This window comes from Amblyomma mixtum, chromosome 2 (genome assembly GCF_055824585.1).
Source record: "Amblyomma mixtum isolate Tamu chromosome 2, ASM5582458v1, whole genome shotgun sequence".
In the NCBI taxonomy this organism is placed as follows: domain Eukaryota; kingdom Metazoa; phylum Arthropoda; class Arachnida; order Ixodida; family Ixodidae; genus Amblyomma; species Amblyomma mixtum.
This window is the reverse complement of record NC_143013.1, coordinates 21,220,824-21,240,840: the sequence shown is the minus strand read 5'-3', so window position 1 is coordinate 21,240,840 and position 20,017 is coordinate 21,220,824. Positions and strand designations below refer to the sequence as shown.

At 48.8% G+C, this 20,017-nt stretch overlaps 1 protein-coding gene across 1 annotated transcript in view; it reads right to left on the bottom strand.

Annotated features, from left to right (window-relative positions):
• LOC149358639 (uncharacterized) overlaps positions 1–20,017 on the bottom strand; it is a 65,669-nt gene that overhangs the window by 1,952 nt on the left and 43,700 nt on the right. Inside the window, exons 37-51 of the mRNA XM_089567572.1 lie at positions 19,833–19,961; positions 18,838–19,070; positions 17,881–17,963; positions 17,685–17,793; positions 16,657–16,818; positions 15,800–15,910; positions 14,753–14,876; positions 13,584–13,631; positions 13,371–13,499; positions 13,013–13,239; positions 10,400–10,497; positions 8,227–8,335; positions 6,486–6,635; positions 3,869–3,982; positions 2,412–2,550 (exon numbers count right to left, since the gene is read on the bottom strand). Coding sequence (XP_089423698.1) covers positions 2,412–2,550; positions 3,869–3,982; positions 6,486–6,635; positions 8,227–8,335; positions 10,400–10,497; positions 13,013–13,239; positions 13,371–13,499; positions 13,584–13,631; positions 14,753–14,876; positions 15,800–15,910; positions 16,657–16,818; positions 17,685–17,793; positions 17,881–17,963; positions 18,838–19,070; positions 19,833–19,961 — 1,965 coding nt within the window. The remainder of the gene's footprint in view (positions 1–2,411; positions 2,551–3,868; positions 3,983–6,485; positions 6,636–8,226; positions 8,336–10,399; positions 10,498–13,012; positions 13,240–13,370; positions 13,500–13,583; positions 13,632–14,752; positions 14,877–15,799; positions 15,911–16,656; positions 16,819–17,684; positions 17,794–17,880; positions 17,964–18,837; positions 19,071–19,832; positions 19,962–20,017) is intronic.

The window sequence follows — 20,017 nt, the reverse complement described above, 5'->3', positions numbered from 1 at the left end:
CGCGTGGTGGCCCTTGCCTCGCGTGCTTCGCTGCCGAAGGCGTTGCGGAAACCACCTGTACCTTGATTTTAAAAGACATTAATATTTTTTGTTGTGTATTGGTAAGAGGGCTTGGTATGTTATGATAGGCAGTGGCTTGTTCCACAGCGCCGTCCGCTGGTTCGATGCGAAGCAGGTTAGGCCTAGCGAATGGCGACGGACGGCACGCCGCTGCAAGAAACGCGTCACTATAGCGTGGGTGCTACGTATTATTGTCTATAGGTTACAGATAAAAGTTATCTATACTGCCATTTTTTATATGTGGAACTACTGATGTATGGAACAATTTCACGATCCCCTTTCAGTTCGATATATCCGGGCTATGGCTACTTGGCCTCTGCAACTTTGGTTTCTTCAGAAAATCTGTTTTTAGTAGCGCTGAACAGTGAGCGCTGTGGGTGGCGCGACAGTCTGTTAACCTCCGAATTGCGGTCCAATCAGAGCGCCGCATTTTGTCATGGTTTCTGTTAATGCTTTCGCAACTTGATTACCTGAGGGCTTTTCCGTTACGTCATACCACTACGACTCTGTTGACCCCGAAGAAAGTGAGCTACAGCGGGACTATTTAACTTGCCTAGCTGACGTCGGCATTGCGGAGCTTATGTCCCGCGCTGGAGCGGGAACTGTAAGAGTGCGTTATCTCAAGATAACATTCATGCGGTGTAAATACCACTAATGCACTCGGAACGCATCCCGTCACCTATGTTTTCATTCTTTCGTTACCCCGCTCAGATCGGAATGTCGAAGGTAGCGCACCGGTCACAACGAGTGTTGCGATAACTCGTGGGTTTGGGTACCCCTGTAGCCTCTGCATCAAATAGTTTAATAGCGCAGAAAAGTTGTGCCTCGTACGTTATCTCACAAGGTCAATTTCTACGTTTGTCAGCATTTTTCGTACCGTACTTAGGCGTGCCATATCTCATGAAAATGCTAAAAGGCGGGTGGTTTATCGAGTTTAACGTCCCGAAGTGGCTCGGGCTATCAGACGCCGTAGTGGGCGGCTGTGACGATTCGTGCGCGTACACCAGTGGCCGCACAAACCCGGTCAGTGACTCCCGGGAGGCGGCAGACCGCGCCATCCTGGCGGCGTGTCGCCACGGAGGGACAAGGCCACATAGCTCATAGGATGGCCGCCGATGACTCCTACGGTGGGGATAAAGCCTGCCACGAAGATTCCAGGGAAGAGCTGCGCGGAGTGGACCCGGTCAGCGAATTTCCCGGGAAGCGGCAGGCTGGCGTCGTGTCGCCACGGAGGGGGGCTCGACGCTGTCACGAAGATTCCAGGGGAGATCTGCGCGGAGGGAACAAAAGGAAGCGGCGAGCGGGCGGCGCCGCGGGGGCGGCGTGGGGCAGCCGGCGGCTACGGCGAAGGTGGAGGCTGCAGAAAGAAAGAAGCAAAAGGCTTAAAAAGGGGGAGCCGACGGGAGGAACGGGCAGACAGGGACCATTCGAGCGAGCGGACGAGACGGAGGAAGGCAGAAGACCGGGGCCGCGCATGGACCAGGGAGCCCGGGGTCTAGCCTTCGCTCGCGTTCGGACCTCCACAGCCCGCTTCAACGCCTGGCCGAGAACGAGAGCCGCACAGCCGTGAAGAAATCCCCAGCCCGGCCGCAGAAGACTTCCAGCCATTCGTCGAGCCCGTGCCACAACAAACTGACTGAGCCCCGACGTGGACGAGCCCTACTGCATTTTCCCGTAAGCGGCATCAAGCCAGACCCATTAATTAAATCATATTCTAAAATCATTCTTGGAGTCTGTGTATCAATCTCCTCGTGCCCAGTGTGGACCCAGGGCCAATTTAAGAAACCGGTCCATCACACGGCGCACCTCCATTGAAATGTGACTGCCGCGTGGCCGGGATCGAACCCGCGTCGTCACCATAACCATTGAGCCACCGCGGTTGTATGCTGAAGAGCGGCTAGCGCGATCGAAAAAAAAAAGGATAAAAACCCGCTTTGTTTACCTTTTCCGGGGATGAAGGAATGATAGCAATATATCTGCGCAGAAAGTTGCTTAGAGAGGGCTGCTGAATTATTGCAAGTTTTAACACCGTTGTTCTTTGGTCCAATGTTTTAATCAGCTTCCTCAGCATTTCGGTATCAAAAATAAAAAGGGATTGTGTGAAGGCCCTCCTACTTTTGAATTTCGACAGCGTAAAACTGCACTCCTTTAGGACTTCGCTCCCGTAGAGGGCCTAGGCACCACGCAACAAACTCTGGCAGTTCACTTCCCGGACCTTGCACCTAGAAGCACTTCATCATATATGGCCGCTTCTTTGAACACATGCCCTTTGTCAGGAAAAAAGTTGTTGTCCGAGCAGCCGAAAGCGCCTTGCGGCATCTTGCGGACACTGCCCAGAGCGCGCCACGTACCCGTCGTCCCTAGGAGCGTGCGAAGTGCCTTCAGACGCGCGAAGTGCTGCACGCCGGAACAGCTGCTCGCCGCGGTGTCCATGTCCGCTCCAAACACAGCCACGCAGGCCCTCTGGTACCGGCTCAAGAACGTGTCCATCTGGAGCGGAGAAAAGGTGAGGAACATGCGAGGAAACTCGTGAAGCCCTGCTGTTTAATTTTTTTTTTTTTCGGAGTGGGGGGGGGGGGGGGGGAATGCAGGAGAAATGTAGCCTATTTCGTCTTTGTGAGTAGGTGAAACCGTGAAATGCATGGTAAAAAAGAAGGTGCAAATTTGGGACGGCACCCTCCGAAAGACGTTCGAACACGCTTAACGATGGATCTAGGGCATGGACTGTTAGCGACGCTAAGCGTTCCTCCTTTGCAAACCCGCCACGTCCGTTTGTTTAGCCGTAAGCTGGGGCGCACACTAACGCAAATCCTTTGGGTCACTGGTACACCGCGGCTTCCGCGCCACGTGGAGAGGGTATCAGCGTTATGCACACAATGATACGCGCTCTTTCAGTAACCTGATCTTCGCCGTTATTAGATCCCGCCGTTATTAGAGAGGCTTCGAAGGCGCCCGGACGGCATATTTTTCGTTCGCGGCGCGCCGGTTACGTTGGTTTTAGCATGCGCCCAGCTGAATACCGTCTGGACGAAAAGTTTGATTGCCGCGGTTCGCCCTGGTTTCTGGAAGATGTTCGCTTGGATCTGCCAAGAATTAGGGCTGAACGCATTTCGTGCTTAATACTTCTTCACACCACGCCTACCGGAGGGGGCGGAACATTCGCCGGTTCTCTTAATACGGCCTGAAGCGATCTGAAGGTTACTTTAGGCTTCTTAACATGCTCCGAATGAAGTACTCTGTCGCAGTTTATTTCCACAAGAAGGCTGATTCAGATGCGAGAACTTTGCTAGCCACCTGCTTCCTCTGTTCTTCACCGTTATTTTTTAATTCCTTAGTAACCATCGCACTGGGAAAAGCTTGCAACGCCCCGCGAGTCCTGCCGCGGTTGTAGACTACGTTATGCTGCGACATTAGAGAATTAGAGCAGTTATAGCATGCTGAGAACCGCTGTCGTGATCCGTTTCCGCAGTGGGTTGCCGATCGCTCAATGCTACAACTCTCTAGCGGCTACGTCCGGCTAGATGCTAGATCTTCGTGGATAGGTGGGAAGCCTCATCTCCCCCTTTCCCGTTCGGCGGGGTGTGCGGCACTCTCCCCCATTTAGCGCCAGGTGAACCTTTGCGTAGCCAGGTTCTAAAATCTCGCCCCAAGCGAAGCTTTGCAGTATTGTCCAAAACGTCTGGCTTGCCAGAGTGATTGGCACGACCGCGGTGCATGAATTTCAAAATGTAAGACGGCGCTAAGAAGTGGACGCAAATTGCCACGGCAGGGTTGACGTGACCAGACTGTCACTTTCAGAGAAGCTTACCTTGATGCGTAGGCTCCGCTCGTCCTCAAATGTGAGCATGTGCGACTTGTTGTACGAGTAGGAGGTCATGGAGGACACCTCGACCGATCGAGCGGATTCTTCGGGAGGACAGGCCTGCGGGAGGACACGCAGGCAGGGAGAAAACGCATTGATTAGATGGGTTGATCTCAATACGTCCTGATTTACGGATCCTCTCTGAAAATATTGCGTCCGGTATACCTCAGCGGTATTTTGTGGGGACTTTATTGATGCTAATTTATATTCATGATATTCTTCATAAAGTTTCATGCTAAGTCCGCTCGTACGCAAACGACTATGTCGTGTACAGCCCGGTAGTCAGCGAACACTCTAATTGTCAGCGAATACGATGTTCGCGCTCTACAACAGTCTAGACAGCACCCACCAACGGTACATCATTTATTCGCACGTGCATGCCTTCGCCGAATGAAACTCAATGAGAGCGTTCGCTGAGGTAATACATACCACTTTGTTTCTCAGAAGGTCTCCTTATTAGCAGTCAACGGAATCGATTACCAACGAATATTGCTAGATAGGCAGGTAAAAAGATACTCTACATTATAGACAAGCGTCAGGCCGTGACGTCACGGAGATGCGGCGGGGCTGGAGTCGGCAGTGACTTTCGCTGTGTAGGCAAAAGCCGGTGCCGTGTGCCTTGGATATGCCATGCTTGAGCGTTTCTGAACGCATTTTGGAATATTCCGGCGAGCTGTGGTGCGAGTGGTTGAACCGCAATGCTCAAGAAAGGCAGCGGCACAAGTTTCCACAAGTTTATCGCATTTAGATGTGGGCCAAAGCGATGCGCAGCGGCCGTGGAACGGGAAAAGTTCGGCGACGGATCGGCTGCGCGGCTACTATTGCATTTCTGCATCGAAATGTGATAGTTTGTGTCTTTGAATCCGCATGTTTGCTCTTCAGTCGCGCGGCGAACAGTGCAAGAATCAACGTCTGCAGCTTGTTCGCGTTCTGTCGGGCTCTCATTTTGAGAACTCTCTGGACTCGACATTCCATGTGGGTGGACCGTTTTCCATGTGGGTGGGCCGTTTTCAGGTGACAATCACCCGGACTACGTCCCGGGCATCTCTTCGCGCTAAAAAAAAAGAAAAAACAGCTGCTGCCAGTGCGCCTTCAGCATTCATCGGGCCACTAAGCGCGACGTTTGAAGCAGCATTGTAGTCCGGTCGTAGGAATATACGACACGTTTTTTTTTTCTCTATTTTCGCTTCCACGAGCTTCAACTTGTACGTTTTTTCCCCACCTATCCTAGAAAACGATTAAACGTCGCTAAGGTATCGGCAAAATCATGCAGTGTTATTTCCCATTTTACCTGAATTTTACAATTACTGGTCAATCAGAACCTGGCGAAAACAGCAAATACCAGACAAAAACCAATTATCAAGCATAATAAGGCCTGCAATCAGAATGACTTAAAATATTTAGCTCTGCAGAGCAAACATAACTTCGTTGTAGCTCGAGGTAAACTTCTATCCATTCGCCTGTGCACCTGTCTTAAAGCCAAGCGAACAAAAAAGCGTTTTTTCAGATATTACCAGTGAAGATCGCATTTGCATGACTCATTCAAAGTAACTGCATGGCTTCAGTGTCCAGTAGTGTTCAGCGTTCTCCGCACTTTAGTGGCTGGACGAGAGTAGGCACATCACAAAGGTTCGTCATGGGAAAAAGCTGCCTCCCGTCGTCCTTCTTCTTGCACTTAGCGATCGGGTATGCTGTATCGCCCCAAATGTTGAGACTGCAGACCTGTATACCTCGTGCTTTCTCGGTTTCATTTAATAAGTCAACCTAGTCGACCGCCGTAGCCGCGCCGTTGCTGCCAAACATAGGAGCGCAGAAGGAAGAATATGCAGCGCTTCGCCAGATAATTCCGTGTGGCGAACAGGTTGAAAAAGTGCTGAACTGCTCTCCGGTCACCAACAGAAATGTTTCTAACCACAAGCGACGCGCACGCTTTGAAATATGCGCGCACGCGAGTTGGTTTCGAAGGCAGCATCGCTTGGCGCGGGGTAGGCATGCTACGTTTTTGCCTACACCCCGCGTCGCTGCCGACCGCAGCGCCACCTTTGTTTACAAACATGACGCTTGTCTGCCGAAGCGAGACTAGAGACGGAATTCGGCTCGTTTCCTTACAAAATTTTTTGGACAGCCTGTAGACTGTCCATGAACTTCTTCTGTAAAGTCTATAGACTCTCTATAGACGAATCCTAGAGAACAGTCTATAGGCAATACAAATGATATAGACAGTCTGTAGACAATCTATAGATTTATAGCCATACACTTTTAGTAGACTTCTGTCTTAGTCTATAGACCGTCAATAGACAAAAAGAAATATCTGTAGGAAGGCAATAGAGTCTATAAGACGTCTATAGAATGTCTATAGACCAATTTTATAAGGTTTTTTTCAGTTTAGACGGAGAAAACAGCTGCTGGAGAGAGTAATGTAGCTGGTTTACTCCCACCGTGCGGTCTTCAGTGCATAGTGTGTCCTTAGCTTTTGATCTTAACGGTGGAGCACAGGCGCGCTCGACAAAAGCTTTCTTCGAGCTTGGCGTAATATTTGGCGCGTATGCCGCCGACCCAGTACCTCGCCGAAGGTGGTCTCGGCCATGCGCTTGCAGCTCTCGCCCGCGCCGTGCAGCCCCTGGTGCAGCCGGTACCGGTACACGGCGAGCGTAGTCGAGAAGCAAACCCCGCCCTTGGAGGCCAGGGCACCGGACAGCTCCAGCAGCCGGCTCTGCAGGACACACATTCGCACTCGGAGCTTCTGTGCCCGCGCTTTTCCTCGTGAGATGCCGAAAGAAAGATAGCTTCGCCAATCCTAATGCGACAGATCGGCTTTCCACTGATAACTTTTGTAACCACTGAAAAGCATTCACTAGAAAAGCAACTTTTCTGGTTTTGTTGCGAAAGCAACACTACGCGAGTCGCCGCACCATTTCGCGGAGCTGAGGCAAGGCCTATGTGCATGCGCGAGGAGCAGTGATGTCACATGGCGCACAGCTGGCGCGCCCCGGCCGTCGCTGCGCGGTGACTCAGAGGTGCCGCCGCCGCGCTCGCCAGTTGCACATGCGCAGTAGCGGCGCATAGCTAGTGTGCCGGGGCCGCCGCCGCTGTCGCGCGCTCTCCATCGCCTCTCTCTCTCTCTCTCTCTCTCTCTCTCTCTCTCTCCCTCCCTCTCTCCTCGTTGCTTTCGCAATACTCCAGGTTTAACCAGAGCTAAACCACTGCCATTTTTTTTGTACTAAATTAAATAGGTGTCAGCGGGTGAAATCGGTGACTTTGGTGGTGTTCGGTTGACGTTTTCTTGTTACGATTTCATCAGTTACGGGACGTGTAACAACCTTGCGTAGATGCCCTTGTTCAATTACTCGTGCGTGGAACGTAAACACGAAACACAAAAACTGGAACAGCGCAGGTTTTGGTGATTGTTAATAGGTGTGGCACGCAGTTGAATGCTGTCTACTTTGTCACACAGTCAGCTGTCGCCGAAGTGCGCCCGTAATGTGAGCAATGATGAAAGCAGGGTGTGCGATATTTATTAAATTGACCAATTCAGGGCCTTACAACACAAGAATGGTGCCTGATGTCAACTTCAGTGGTAGCTCCCACTCTAGTGTAATTGCAAATTAGAGTATCACATAGCTCGAAGGTGACTTAAATGTAGCCGTTTCTATGGCTGTTATCGCCTTCCGCTTGATGCAAATGTTGCGTATCATCGTGGACATGACAAAATCAAACGAACATAAAAAAGTGACCAGCAAATGTACTATCGGGGACAAAAGTGGTATACTCCACGCGGTGGGAGCCGGATCAACGGAAAACTGCGGCATTTTGGCTAGCTAAAGCACGAAACATTGAAACGAGCTAAGTGACATGCCTTCTGATAATAAAGGTCACGCATTGGCTGCCTCGATCCTAGATGCCGCCTGTAGATGGCGTTGTAACACAGTTTGTCGTTGCTCCGGCTCCCGCTGCGTGGAGTATACCACTTTTGTCTCCGATAGTACATATATCGTGTTAGCGACAGTATCCTGCTATTGTAACCTCGGTAAGCATGCCTTTATTATATATCTGCGCCACTTGCCAGCCGTTTGTCGTATTTTCCTCTTCTTTTTTACTTTACGCCATCAAGGAACTGCATATGGTTTGGTGAGCCAACCGCGGTACAGTCTTAGCTGGCTGTTTAATATGGTAGTGTAATATGACTAATTTTTGCGGTACCGACATCGTGGAGTCAGCTGCAGTTTATGGTTGTAATCAATGGTCAAACAGTTCGAACATCCAGCCTAATTTGCTTTTGTACAATGTACGAGAAGCCGCCTTACCATCGCAAGTTTCATTTCCACATCGGTTGCTGCCGTCATTGTGCCGCGCAGCTTGCAGTCTTTAGTCTCGTTGGAAACTTCGTTGGTGAGAATCAACAAGTCAGCATACCTGACGAGGAGAGAAATTTTGCAGCATGTTTTACAGCAAAGAGCTATTTCAATTTGATGCTTGTTCTGCTGGACAAATTGCTCAATGTTTGGTTAACTAGACTTAGAAGCGGAACGTTTGATGGTCCCGCAACACAAATGAATCTTAACAAAATCTCTTAAAACAACATAAGAAAGACACATAAGCGCTCCGTAAGAGATGTATTCAAGTGAGACGTTATTGTCTACAAGTGCTTTGAGAGTCGTCGTATAGCTTCGCAGTAATTTTTTTGAAAGCATGAAATGCTTTTAGCTCCAGTTGTCGGTGCGCCGCGGGTGACCTTGTCTCTAGGACGGGGGGAGCACACAGAGGCGAACCAAGTGAACTTAGGCGAAACTTTCAGTTCACCACATGGTTATACCCTAGCGCCTAAATTCTGCGCTGCCGTACGAGCAGCGCACGCGTCAACAACAGCGCATGCGTCAAAAACCGAGGCGCACGCATTTAGTCTACGTAGCATTTGCTAAAGAGGCTCTGAAAAACCTTCTAAAGAGGGTACATAAATTCGCTCAATCACTACATTGTGCTGCCATGGACACTTGAGTCAAATAATACACTTCTACACGCAGCCGAGAGCCCATGCACAATCGCGCGCTAAAGTTGGCGAAACCTTTCCGGTCGTGCTTGTTCATTCTCGCCCCCTCCTCCGTTTCACGCTCCTGCGTATCTCTGTTGAGGCATGGCTATTGGTTAGATTCTTTCAGACGTCACACGGCTGCCGTGGCCGCGGCACATCAGCCGCGTCGCTCCAGCGGGTCATGGAATTGTCTGTGCTTGCACCAAATGTGAGCGTAACAAACCTGGAACAAAGCTGGAATAACCTCCCCGAACACATTGTCGTTGAGGCTAATCCTTCCAGATTCAGACAGCTCCTAATCGACCATCTCAACGACAAATAATTTTTCCTGCACCCTATGTCAGCTTCCAAGCCCTGCAAACTGACCAGCCTGTTCTACTTCCAAAGTTGTAATCTGTTTTTGTTTATATTTCTGCCACACACTGTCATGACTTGATTATTTGAATTTGTTACTCTTGTCTTTTTTCGTCTTGTTCTACTTTTTTTTTCTATTTTATATTTTCTATATTTTTCTGTATCCGCTCCTGGGCGCGGCCATTTTCCGCCGACTGGCGCGCCGCGGTGCGGGCGTTTCTTTGGGGACTGCGGGGCTGCGGCAGCTCCACGGCCGCGCCTGCATATAGCCGCTCTTCGGGTGCTAAAAAAACATTGCCGAGCATACTTCCGCAGCGTGGCTGTGTTGCAGGAAGTGTTCACGTTATCAAAGGGAGCACATTGATGCGTTTTAATGACATTTAGTTAGACATTCACGTGAATTGTGCTCACGCTTAGAACGCGCTCGGGCTTGTATCTACCGTCTTGGTGCTCCACTCCAAAAAACTGTTTGTTCAATATCAAGTATTAGGTGAGCGGCTAGCATGCAGTTCCAATTCCCATGCACTCTTAATCCTTCGGTCATAAAGTACCACCCACAAATAGGGCTTTCTTGTCGCATGCGTGGTGCGCCAGTTTATCAACAAATTACCGCTGTGAGCTTAACTGAGTCGCAGCGCCAACAGAAAACAAAATTTGTCATGGTTTATGCAACCTGGTGCATAAAAACGTACTTTTGCTCAAATTATCAAAGCTTGAATAGACATTAGCAGCGAATCCAGCTTTCACGAATTCTGAGGTCCGAAGTCGCGTTCATTTTACTCGGTAGCTCTCGCCGCGTGTGACAGCGTTGCGTAGGCGTTTGGCTAAGTGTGAATGATTGTATTAAAATCAGCATATTTTCCTATGATTAAGGTAGATAGCAAAAGCAGAAAGACACTACGGTAAACCCTTTACCAGCAGCCTGCGTGTGAGGGTAAAAGAATCTGGTCTATATTTATATTCATGTATGACTGCTGAACACCCCTGTACCACCTCCCCCCCCCCCCCCCCCCCCCCTTATGTAATGTCCTTAACGGTACCTTTAAGGGTTAATAAATGATGATGAATATCAGGAAATGAAACATTGTTCTTACTTGGATAGTTCCTTCAGCCTGCTTTCGTGTTCGAATGCAGAGACCAGCAGGATGAGCACAGGCCTGGGTTCCCGCTCGATAAACTCGTCGGAAAGCTCCTGTAAGACAGTTCGGCTTGCTTCAGTCACGTTGTTTCGCATGTGCAATGTTAGCTACGGCACAGTTAATTAGTTCCTAGCGAGCTGTTTGATGGTTGCTATTTACAGCTCAGTAGGTCGCTCATCGTCGCTGACTGAATAATATTGGGAATGAGCTCAGGGTACACTCTATTAAGGATATGTAAGCTAAAAGATAGCATGCACGCTTGAATCGCGGCGGCAATTGATAATGACCGTTTTATATTATACATGCCGCTAATATTCGTTTTTATGTGCGGATGTAGATTAAATTCTTGTGAGATGAAGCCTGTCTTCCACACTGTAAAAGAAAGAAGGCACCGCGAAAGTACGCAACTGTGCTTCCTATCTGCAGTTGGGAAAATTGAGCTTTCTCAATAGAACGTATTAGGGGGGCGGGAGTAGGAGATATTGAGAAAGAGTGTAGGGGATAAACGTTTGGAGAATTGGCTCGGTATGTCATGGTACACGCTTCTGGCAGTTCACAGCAGTAGCAGTTGCGAGGATTCAACAAGCGCTTGGTGCATAAACAAGCCGTCTTCAGTAAAAAGCTGCCTATTCTAATTAACCAGTGTAAAAAAAAAAGCATAAGTGTAGCGTTCTTAAGCTCACTAGTGCATGTACACAGGTTTGCGAAGCCCATTCTCCGAGTGGTCGTAAAATTTAAAAAAATAAAATGTGTGTAGGGGCTTGGGCATACAGTAGTGAACAAAAAGATATGTTCCAGCTTATCTAATATAATTTTTTTACCGCCCTAAAATTTGCGCATGAGCTTTATGTGACGACTTTATAGACGTTTTACGCAATGCCAACCACTATTTATAATCATGTTAAGCCAAAATTTGTTGCCACAGACAATTTATTGAGGAACTGTTTTATCCTCTGCTTGATGGTATCGGCAGAAACGATTTTTTGTTACAGAATGAGGCACCAGTTTCATGAATGCCTTTTTACCCCAATAACCTAATTCCGTCATTAACTCTCACGAAAACCTGCGTTGATCACTGCTTGACACCGTCGAGGCATAGAGTCCAAGAAGCTGCCAGTAAACGTCTAGGCTATGTTTCCCCACTCTAGCACAGCTGGCCGAATTTCTCCTCGGGGTAGCCAGCTTTACTGTCTCCCGGACGGAGCACGAAACCTATAAAAAGATGTTCAATTCAAGATGTTCAATTCAAGATGTTCAATTAAAGATGTTCAATTCATAGATGTTCAATTCATAGATGTTCAATTCAAGTCAGCAGACCGGCTCGGCCACTCCATAGAGTGCTTCGGGCCGTCGTTCTGCTGAATAACATGTCCAAAGCCCAAATACTTGAATGCCTAATAAAGCGTAAAGTTTTCGAGAATCCCCTGATAAACCTCTCTGGCCATGGCGCCCTTTGGTGAACGAGACCATCCCAGCGAGCGGAGAATCAGCCTCATGTCATTACATTCCCGGCTCTATGGTTTAATGCGGGAAGTTGCTGACGAGGTCCATATCAAGTGCATTTTAGTGATGTATAAACGATCCACATCACTCCCACACGACAAGAACTTCGATTCGTCTACTGAGACCACTCTTTTTTCATTGGTGGCCTAACCACTCCAGGTGTTCCTTTGCCTACCTCATCTTGGCAACCCAATTCTTTTCACTGACGTATAGGTTATGAGTCGAACTCCTGGCGTTTAGCTCAGCACATTGCACATAAGTTTCACAGTCCATGGAGCCACTGTCGAGCCTAATACCAGGATCAACTGCATTAAAATGTCGATTAAAGGCAGTCGAAAGTTTCTGGGCTAGCGGGAAGAATGCTTGTGTCGACAACTTGGTTGGCAGATCTGGGGTCCCCGGTGAGGATCGAAAAATAAAACCTCCTTTAAATCTATATCCCTTCAAAACTTGACGAGCCACCAACAGCTTTGGTGCGGAATGCATTGAAAGTTGTCTGTATTTCATCTCAGAGTTATGGTTGCGAGTAACTGCCATTTGAACAGTTTAGGTGACGTTACCTGCTTTTTGCACTGCGTGCATTGGTTACAGATATATTCGGTAATGCATGTGACCGCCGATTACGTGGCTTGAAAATGACAGCAAGTTAGTAATTTCGAACAGACAGAAAATGAACGAAATGGGAAGCGTCCACGAAAGAAAGAAAATGAAGAACGAAACGAAGGCGAACAATTACGCCGCCGAAACTGCTGGGAGATGAGAGGGCATTACTGCTCCAAATTTTATGAGAAAAGGCAAATAGGTATTTAATTTCCGGGATATTTTGAATTTATGCAAATCTAATACTGTATGTATACATTTCTGACGAAAGTGGCAAACCAGTAAGAGAAGTCAGTGTAAGAAACTCTCTCCTTCGCACTTAACCTTGTAACTGCCAAGATGCATACGTTCGCTGGAAACGAGCAAGCAGATTTCGGGAAGCACAGTACGCACTAGTTCATCTTTACAGACGCCATATAGCCTTGCTGAAGAGCACTGCGGACAAACTTTTGCGTATATACTGACTTGAAGGAACTTGTCCAAGTTCTTCACAGGCTCTGTTCTCGCCGGTTCCTTCACCGCGAGTCCACAGAGGCCCTCGGAGGACAGCCAGTTGGTGATGAAGGAGATTATTTTCTTCCTCGCAGCTTCGCTGTCCTGAAGATTGTCTAGAATCTTTGCGGCGTCGAGGGAAACCACGAAGCACGTCCAGTTGAGCTTCGCATCCAGCAGCTGACTTCGCAGATTCGCCTCTGGGGACACAAAAGAAAACGCATCACCAGTGTGAGGGGCAGCGCTGGTGAAAAATCAGTTCAACTCATTTTCAAAATCAGGCCGCTTTAGAGCAGGCGCAGCTGCGCTCATCCACAGAAGAGTGGCTTACTGTAGCTGCTGGTCTTGACGATGTTGTTATACAGGTACTCCACTTCGCCATCCACGAAGAAGTCGCATTGCGAGAACGGGAAGTCGGCTCTGGGGCGGTACGTCGACGATGGAATGCACACTAGCGTACCTACGCCAACCGATCAGTAGCAAACACTTTTTAGATCGCTGGTCAGGCCTTGGGTATAGGGAAAATGACCAAAGGCTACTATACCTCGGAGTGGCCTTGCAGGGCCCGGAGTCCGTGAATGATTCTTTTGTCCTGCGAGTCCAAGCACAAAGCGGTAACTTTGGCCTGCAGCTTTAACAGTTTAGAGGCAGCACCGCACAGGACACACAAGACAATCGACAGAATCAAATTCGAAATTACAAAAACAAGATTGTTTTTTTCATGAACGGAACGAGGAAGGGGAATGAGACGTCCCCAGTTCTTGAAAGAGCGTTCTAGTCTAGCATTCCATTCCCGCCTGATAGCATGTTATACAGCTTAATTTTTTTTAATTTTATTTGCACATACGGTTGGCCATGGGGCCGTTACAGTGGTGGGGCGTGACATTTGAGGAGTAACACGTTTCCTTTTGATTATACAAAAATACAAAGTTCTATTTATTTCATGAAAGGCTAAGTTAACAGCAACAGATAAACACAATAAGGCTGCAGGACTAATCATTCTTCAAGCCAGATTACAGAAAAATTATTTTAAGTTCGAAATTTGAGCACGTTACTTAAAAGGCCTCTTTCCCAGACACATGGCCATGCTATGCCCAGCGCAGTGCACTGCGACTTTTATACTCCGGCTTCCTTTCTTCATTGCCCGGTGGCATAATGGCTGTTTGCGGGACAAACTTACCGAGTACCCAACAACTGAAGCGCTACAGAGCAACTGAATTTCTGATGCCATTTCGTGACAACATTCTTCAGAGGACCGCCCTGCAGCCTTGCGGACCACCGCTCATCGTTGCTGTTTGATAACACAAGCCTTAAAACCTTGTAATCATATGCGTTGAAAAGAAACATTCGTTTGCCGTGATTGCAGATTTCCTCGCGGAGACATAAAGTTTGATTACCTAATGATTAAGATTCAACGAAGAATCACGATAACTGAACGTATTTATTATTTAATATATGTGTTAGTTGTCATTAGTCGACATCGACTTTCTGGCGTGGAATGCGCACAGTTGTGCCCAATCCGGATATTGCATACCGCACCCTTCACCCAAGAAGCGCAGCTAGTCGTCCCGATATTGGAAATGTATTGTCAAATGATGGTCCTACAAAGGACCAGGGTGAAACCATCCATTTCCAATAGTGGGCCGATTGTTACCGCTGCTTGGGAATTTCAGGCTGCATAGCGCAGATTCAAATGCGAACGGGTTGGTTTACCGAGAACTTTGTCCAGCGCCGCCAGACGCGAGAAGGGCTCCCGGCATGCCCCGCGTGGGTCTTCGTAGTCCACGTTGAAGGCAGCCACGCAACCACGCGGCGAGTACGACAGGTAGGAGCGGGTCTACACATGCACAAGCCGCGATGTTATGCGTGTACTAACAACGACCGTATGGAAAAAGGTGTACAGCGATGATACAGGCAACACGGAGGTTTCGAAAGGGTGCTTGGAGAAAAGAGAGGAAGGCTTAATTGTTGTCTTCCACAATGGCTAGAATTCATCGCTTTGACTTGAAATATCCGCACACAAATTGCACGAGCCCCGTGTTTCCCTTGATAAAAGTTCCGTAGTGCCAGTTCTCAGTTGCAGCACCACTAGATCGCCTTCGTTAATTAGTGCAAACGCGCGCTTACAAGATACAAGGGACATGCATAGGAAATGCTCCTTGTTGCGTTCCTTGCTTCGAAGATGTTCTATGGTTGCACACGAATGTTCATGCAGAAGTGAAAACGCTCGTTTGAATTTGTAGGCCTAATTGAAGCTCCTCTACGCTGCCGTATTTGAGGACACCAGAAAATTTTCTGTCGTCGCAACAGATTTTTTATAGTATTTTCGGCTGAGAACTTGTAGTAACAACAGAAATTTTCTTGGCAAGAACATAATTTTTTGTAGTGTCCTATCTTTTGTCATAGCGACAGAGCTACATAAAAATACTACAATACTACAGAAAAATACATGACTACAGAAAAATCTGTTTTTACGACAAAACATTTTGTCGTATTTTGGGCACGATTCTATTGTTCCTTTTTTCTTCGACTGGGTTGGGCGCAACTACGAACGTAGCAAGCACGGAAGTCATCCTTAGAGCTCAAAGAACAGCCCTCAAGATCAGGATCGTCACCTTCCCGCGCTTCTCATTTCCAGCTCATTCGAAGCACGCAGAAAACACCCAATTCTAACCCTAAGCGTTGCAAGATTACCCCCCTGCCGAGCGCATATAATCCATTACTATGCGCTGGGTTGGCAACGCGCGACATGGAGCTCACCTTTGTCTCGAGGCTGTACTCGCTCTCGTAGGTCAGCATGGTGTTTTGCCTCCTCGAAATCACGGCCGAGGTCACGACGTCGTACTCGAAGTTTCCTTCCCACGTGCACACCTGAAAATGGGCAAACACCAATGCAGAGTTGAGTATACCGCCATCATCGGTTTAATTAATGCGACCTGACTAAAGAAGAGACCTTCATCTCTTACGGCGCTTATTAGAGGGTTTTAGTGTCATGGGACGTACTAGTGCAGATATATACCAGGCGTTTCAGGGAAACTCGCCACTAAGGAAACTTCAGAATGACAGCTGGTTTATCGTCACGGCGGATCAAATAGCGTCGCGCATAGCTGGCTCATTCTCAGTTTGTCTACGAAGTGACTATAGCTGTCATCGCGTTACGAGGTGCGCGGTTCTGCCCGCCAGAAATGCTGTTCGGTCCGTCGGAAGGTAAAGGTAGAGGAAGGGCAGGGAGGTTAACCAGAAGGGTATTCCGGTTGGCTACCCTGCACGGGGGGAAAGGAAAAGAAGCGTTAAAAGGAAATAGAGAAAAGAGAAATACGGTGTGGTGCAAGCACATCAAGCAGATATGCGAGCGCTGAAAGTCGCAGACCACCGCAGTAGAGTCCTGCACACCTTGATGGCTACTGAGCGCTGCGACCTCAGAACAAAACACCCGTCCTTCACCACTAAACACAGGAAAGTCACACAGCGCACACTTCTCATTGTGAAGCAAGGCTGCTTGCCGTTGAGGTTTATAATGTGGATGATAAAGTAAGACATCTCGACTTCTTCTCGGAACGATGAGGCTGGATGCACGATTAATGGCCCTCCTTGCGCGCTGGACAGAAACTGCCTACTTGTGCATAGTTAAGCTGCTCCTCCGAGATGCAGCTGTCGTCCAGGTCCGACTGTCTCGGAGGCAGCGAGAACTTGAGCACTGCCAGGTTGGCCGCCACGCAAACGCTGGCCAGGTTGTGGTGCCGACGCAGGATCTGCTTGGTCAGCTCCGCCGTCTGCCTCTGTGTGGGACCGCGCGGGATATATTGGGAACAAGGTGGTCGCCAGCTGCATCGTACGCATTCTCGGACAGCTCCTCTTTGTATTCTAAACTTATACATCGGCGCCTAACGTCTAATGGAAATGTCGAACAGACGCAAAAGCAAATGCCTTTCTCGTTCTTGCTCTAGGATAGACGAATGAAAGCGCCGAACAGAGGCAAAATCAAATGCGTTTCTCGTTCTAGATGAAGGAGGAAATATGTGGAAGGATGGAAGTGTCCACCTATGGCTCACGTGGTACAGGCTTGCTTGAAACGCGTCACAGCACAGGAGTGACGTCATTGAGTTTTTTGGTTACGATGCACTAGGCCGTAAACTACGAATGATCTCCCTGATAGAGCTATCTCTCAGAATACTGTAATGTTGGCTTAGCACAATGCTAGTCAATAAGTATGGAACGAAAGTGTTGCGGGTGTCTTTTTAAGCCTGAACTGCTTCAACAGCCTAGACTGGGATATAATCAATTGCTGTTTTTATAGCCACCCATTTGTTTCGAGTACAGATGCAGGAATCTGCAGCAATATAGCATAGGACGTCGGTAAGTACTCGGCTCGATGCGCGGCCACAAATGCAACTTTTTGCACACAGCTACTTTTCGTGCCCATAAAGCCTCAACAAAGCTTCACAGAGATGTACAGTACGTGTCATATACTTAGCGGAAACAACGCAAGGTGTGGCCGCCGCGCTTTGCGAAGCCGACAGCCCCTACAGCGGATGAGAATCGGCGGTAAAGGCGCATGCGCAACAAGCACGGCCGGTTGCTTTTTCCGGTTCGGGTTTTCGGTTGCTGGTGTGTTCGCTCAAAGGATGATGCATACTGTACGTACTACGAATACGGAGCTGTCGATCATCATGACTTGGCTCGAAGGAACGGTGACTCGGCACGGCTTTGAAGGACCGGTGTGGTGAGTGAGGAACACGATCACGTCCACGTGCCTGCAAGATAAGGCGGAACGCTCTTACTCCTAGCTTCCAACCCTCACACTTCTTCCCGAAAATGTTGAGGTAGTCTCTTAAACTCACGGCGCGATGCGGTTGATGGTTGGTAGGTCATCGGTGCGAGGCATCCCCACGACCACCAATGGTCTCACCGAGGTCATGTTGTTCTGGAACCAGCGAAGCGGACATCGATGTGTAGACATTCAGTGAATACTGTGGTAATGTCAGATCGGTGTTTGTAGAACGTAGCCTACTTGTTAGTGCTCAAAAATTCTGTTCATGCAGCTGACTGGAATACTATAGTTACTCAAAATCGCTAAAGAGAAATGCTTTGGAGTGATTCATGTAAGCCACTTAAAGCTTTAAGTTATTAGTGCCGCACAGACAAGCCTTTGCTTCAAGTACGTCATCTAGCTCCCAATTATATGCGATCAAGAAGGCGTAAGCAGGGGCCTTGTCGTCGAGCTCCAGAACAGTACGCCTGGTGTGTTCGCTCAAAGGATGATGCATACTGTACGTACTACGAATACGGAGCTGTCGATCACATGTGGAACCGAAAGAAACTGGCTTCGGATAAAACATTTACGGCCATCCACAAAAACACAAGAACGTTAAAAGCTCTGTTGCTGTGCGCTGAAAGGACCAGTACCAGCAAAAGCCAGTCAAATAAACTTAGAAAGCTGAGTCGACGCGGACCTGCCGGCCAGTTTAACGGTTTTCGTGATCATAAAGCAATAATTCTCATACGATTGATAAGAATTCTTGCTAGGTTACGATACTAGTGTTCGGACATCGCACACACCTCCGTAGAGTTATAAATATTCCTCTTGATTTCACGTACTTCATAACGGGTTGTGCCGCGCAACAAACATTTTGGGACTGGTAGCGCAAGTTAAACAACAGTGTTGAGTTAGTTTGTGCTGGGACACTGGCTGCGACATGTTAACTAGTGCGAATAAAACAGCGGACAGAGACAGAGAAACACTTGTTCCGTCTGCTTCTCTGCTCTCCGTCCGTCCTCCAGCCACAGCCTCCCCTCACCAGCGCTCGGATGGCCGGCTCCACGCGCTGCAAGGCGCTGAAGTTGAGCGGCAAGAAGGCGACGCCGTGCAACGCGTAGTCTCGGCACCAGGCGGCCGCCGAGCGGGCGAAGCGGCCGGGAAAGAGCCTGTCGCGTGCCCAGGGCACCGTGAAGCTCAGGTCGTCGAAGGCGGCCACTAGCCGCGAACTCACGTCGCGCTTGCTCAATTCGGCAAAGTCGTGGAATGAGACTCCTGCACGCACAGAGGAGCGGCCTCGTATACGTGCTCGCAAATGCGTGGTAAACCAAGCGAAGGCGGGGCCTATGTTCGCATGAAAATCTACGCGTGCAAAGTCGATGGGATCGGGGGAAAAATGACAGCTGCTCGGCCGTGTGGAAGTGACAAGACAAAGAAAACACAAGACTGGTGCTTGTCCTGCCCTTCCTTTTCTTCCGTGTCGCATACGTCTTTTTTTTTTCTGGCGCTGTTCTCATCGTTAATGATCCGTGAATCACTTCGTTAAACAAGGAATTTCGCTGAAACGAGAGCTTTTAGCCTACCTTACTCTGTGTAAAAGAATCGAAGGGTTAAGCTAAGTGATAAAAAGAGAATGCAATACCTTTACATCTGGAAATTTGTAAGATTAGGATTAGTTGAACTGAGGTGCCCCTGTGAGCGCCCCAAGACGCAAATACAAATGAAAGCCGATGTGTTTCCGAAACCCCGCTCTTGGACACTGCTGGTGCCTAGAGAAAGTTGTCGCGTCACTATTATGCGGTTGCCCGTGATATGGGACAGTATATATGCACTAGCTGGGTGCGAAGCAGCCGAGCTGAGGGGCATCCAGCTTGGCTGCTTCGCACCCAGCTACTGGAGATTTGTGACAAGAGACGGGCGTGATTCTCTCGTCCTCATAGTTTGTGTCCTAGTGATTCAGTTGATTACTCCGATGGCCGCGTTGCAAACGGTTCGGCTTCAACGTGCACCTCGTGCTGCTGCAGATACTCCACGTACCATCCCTGGGCATGACGCGGTCGGTGGTCCGGTCGTAGAAGATGTGCTGGTACACCGTCAGGGTGCACATTCGCTGCGGAAGCTGGATTGGGCTCGGTGGTTTCTCGGACAAGATGCAGATGAGGATAGCTGAGAAGTGTGCAAGGGGTACAAAACTATTAACGGCAACGTGGATAACGTTATCT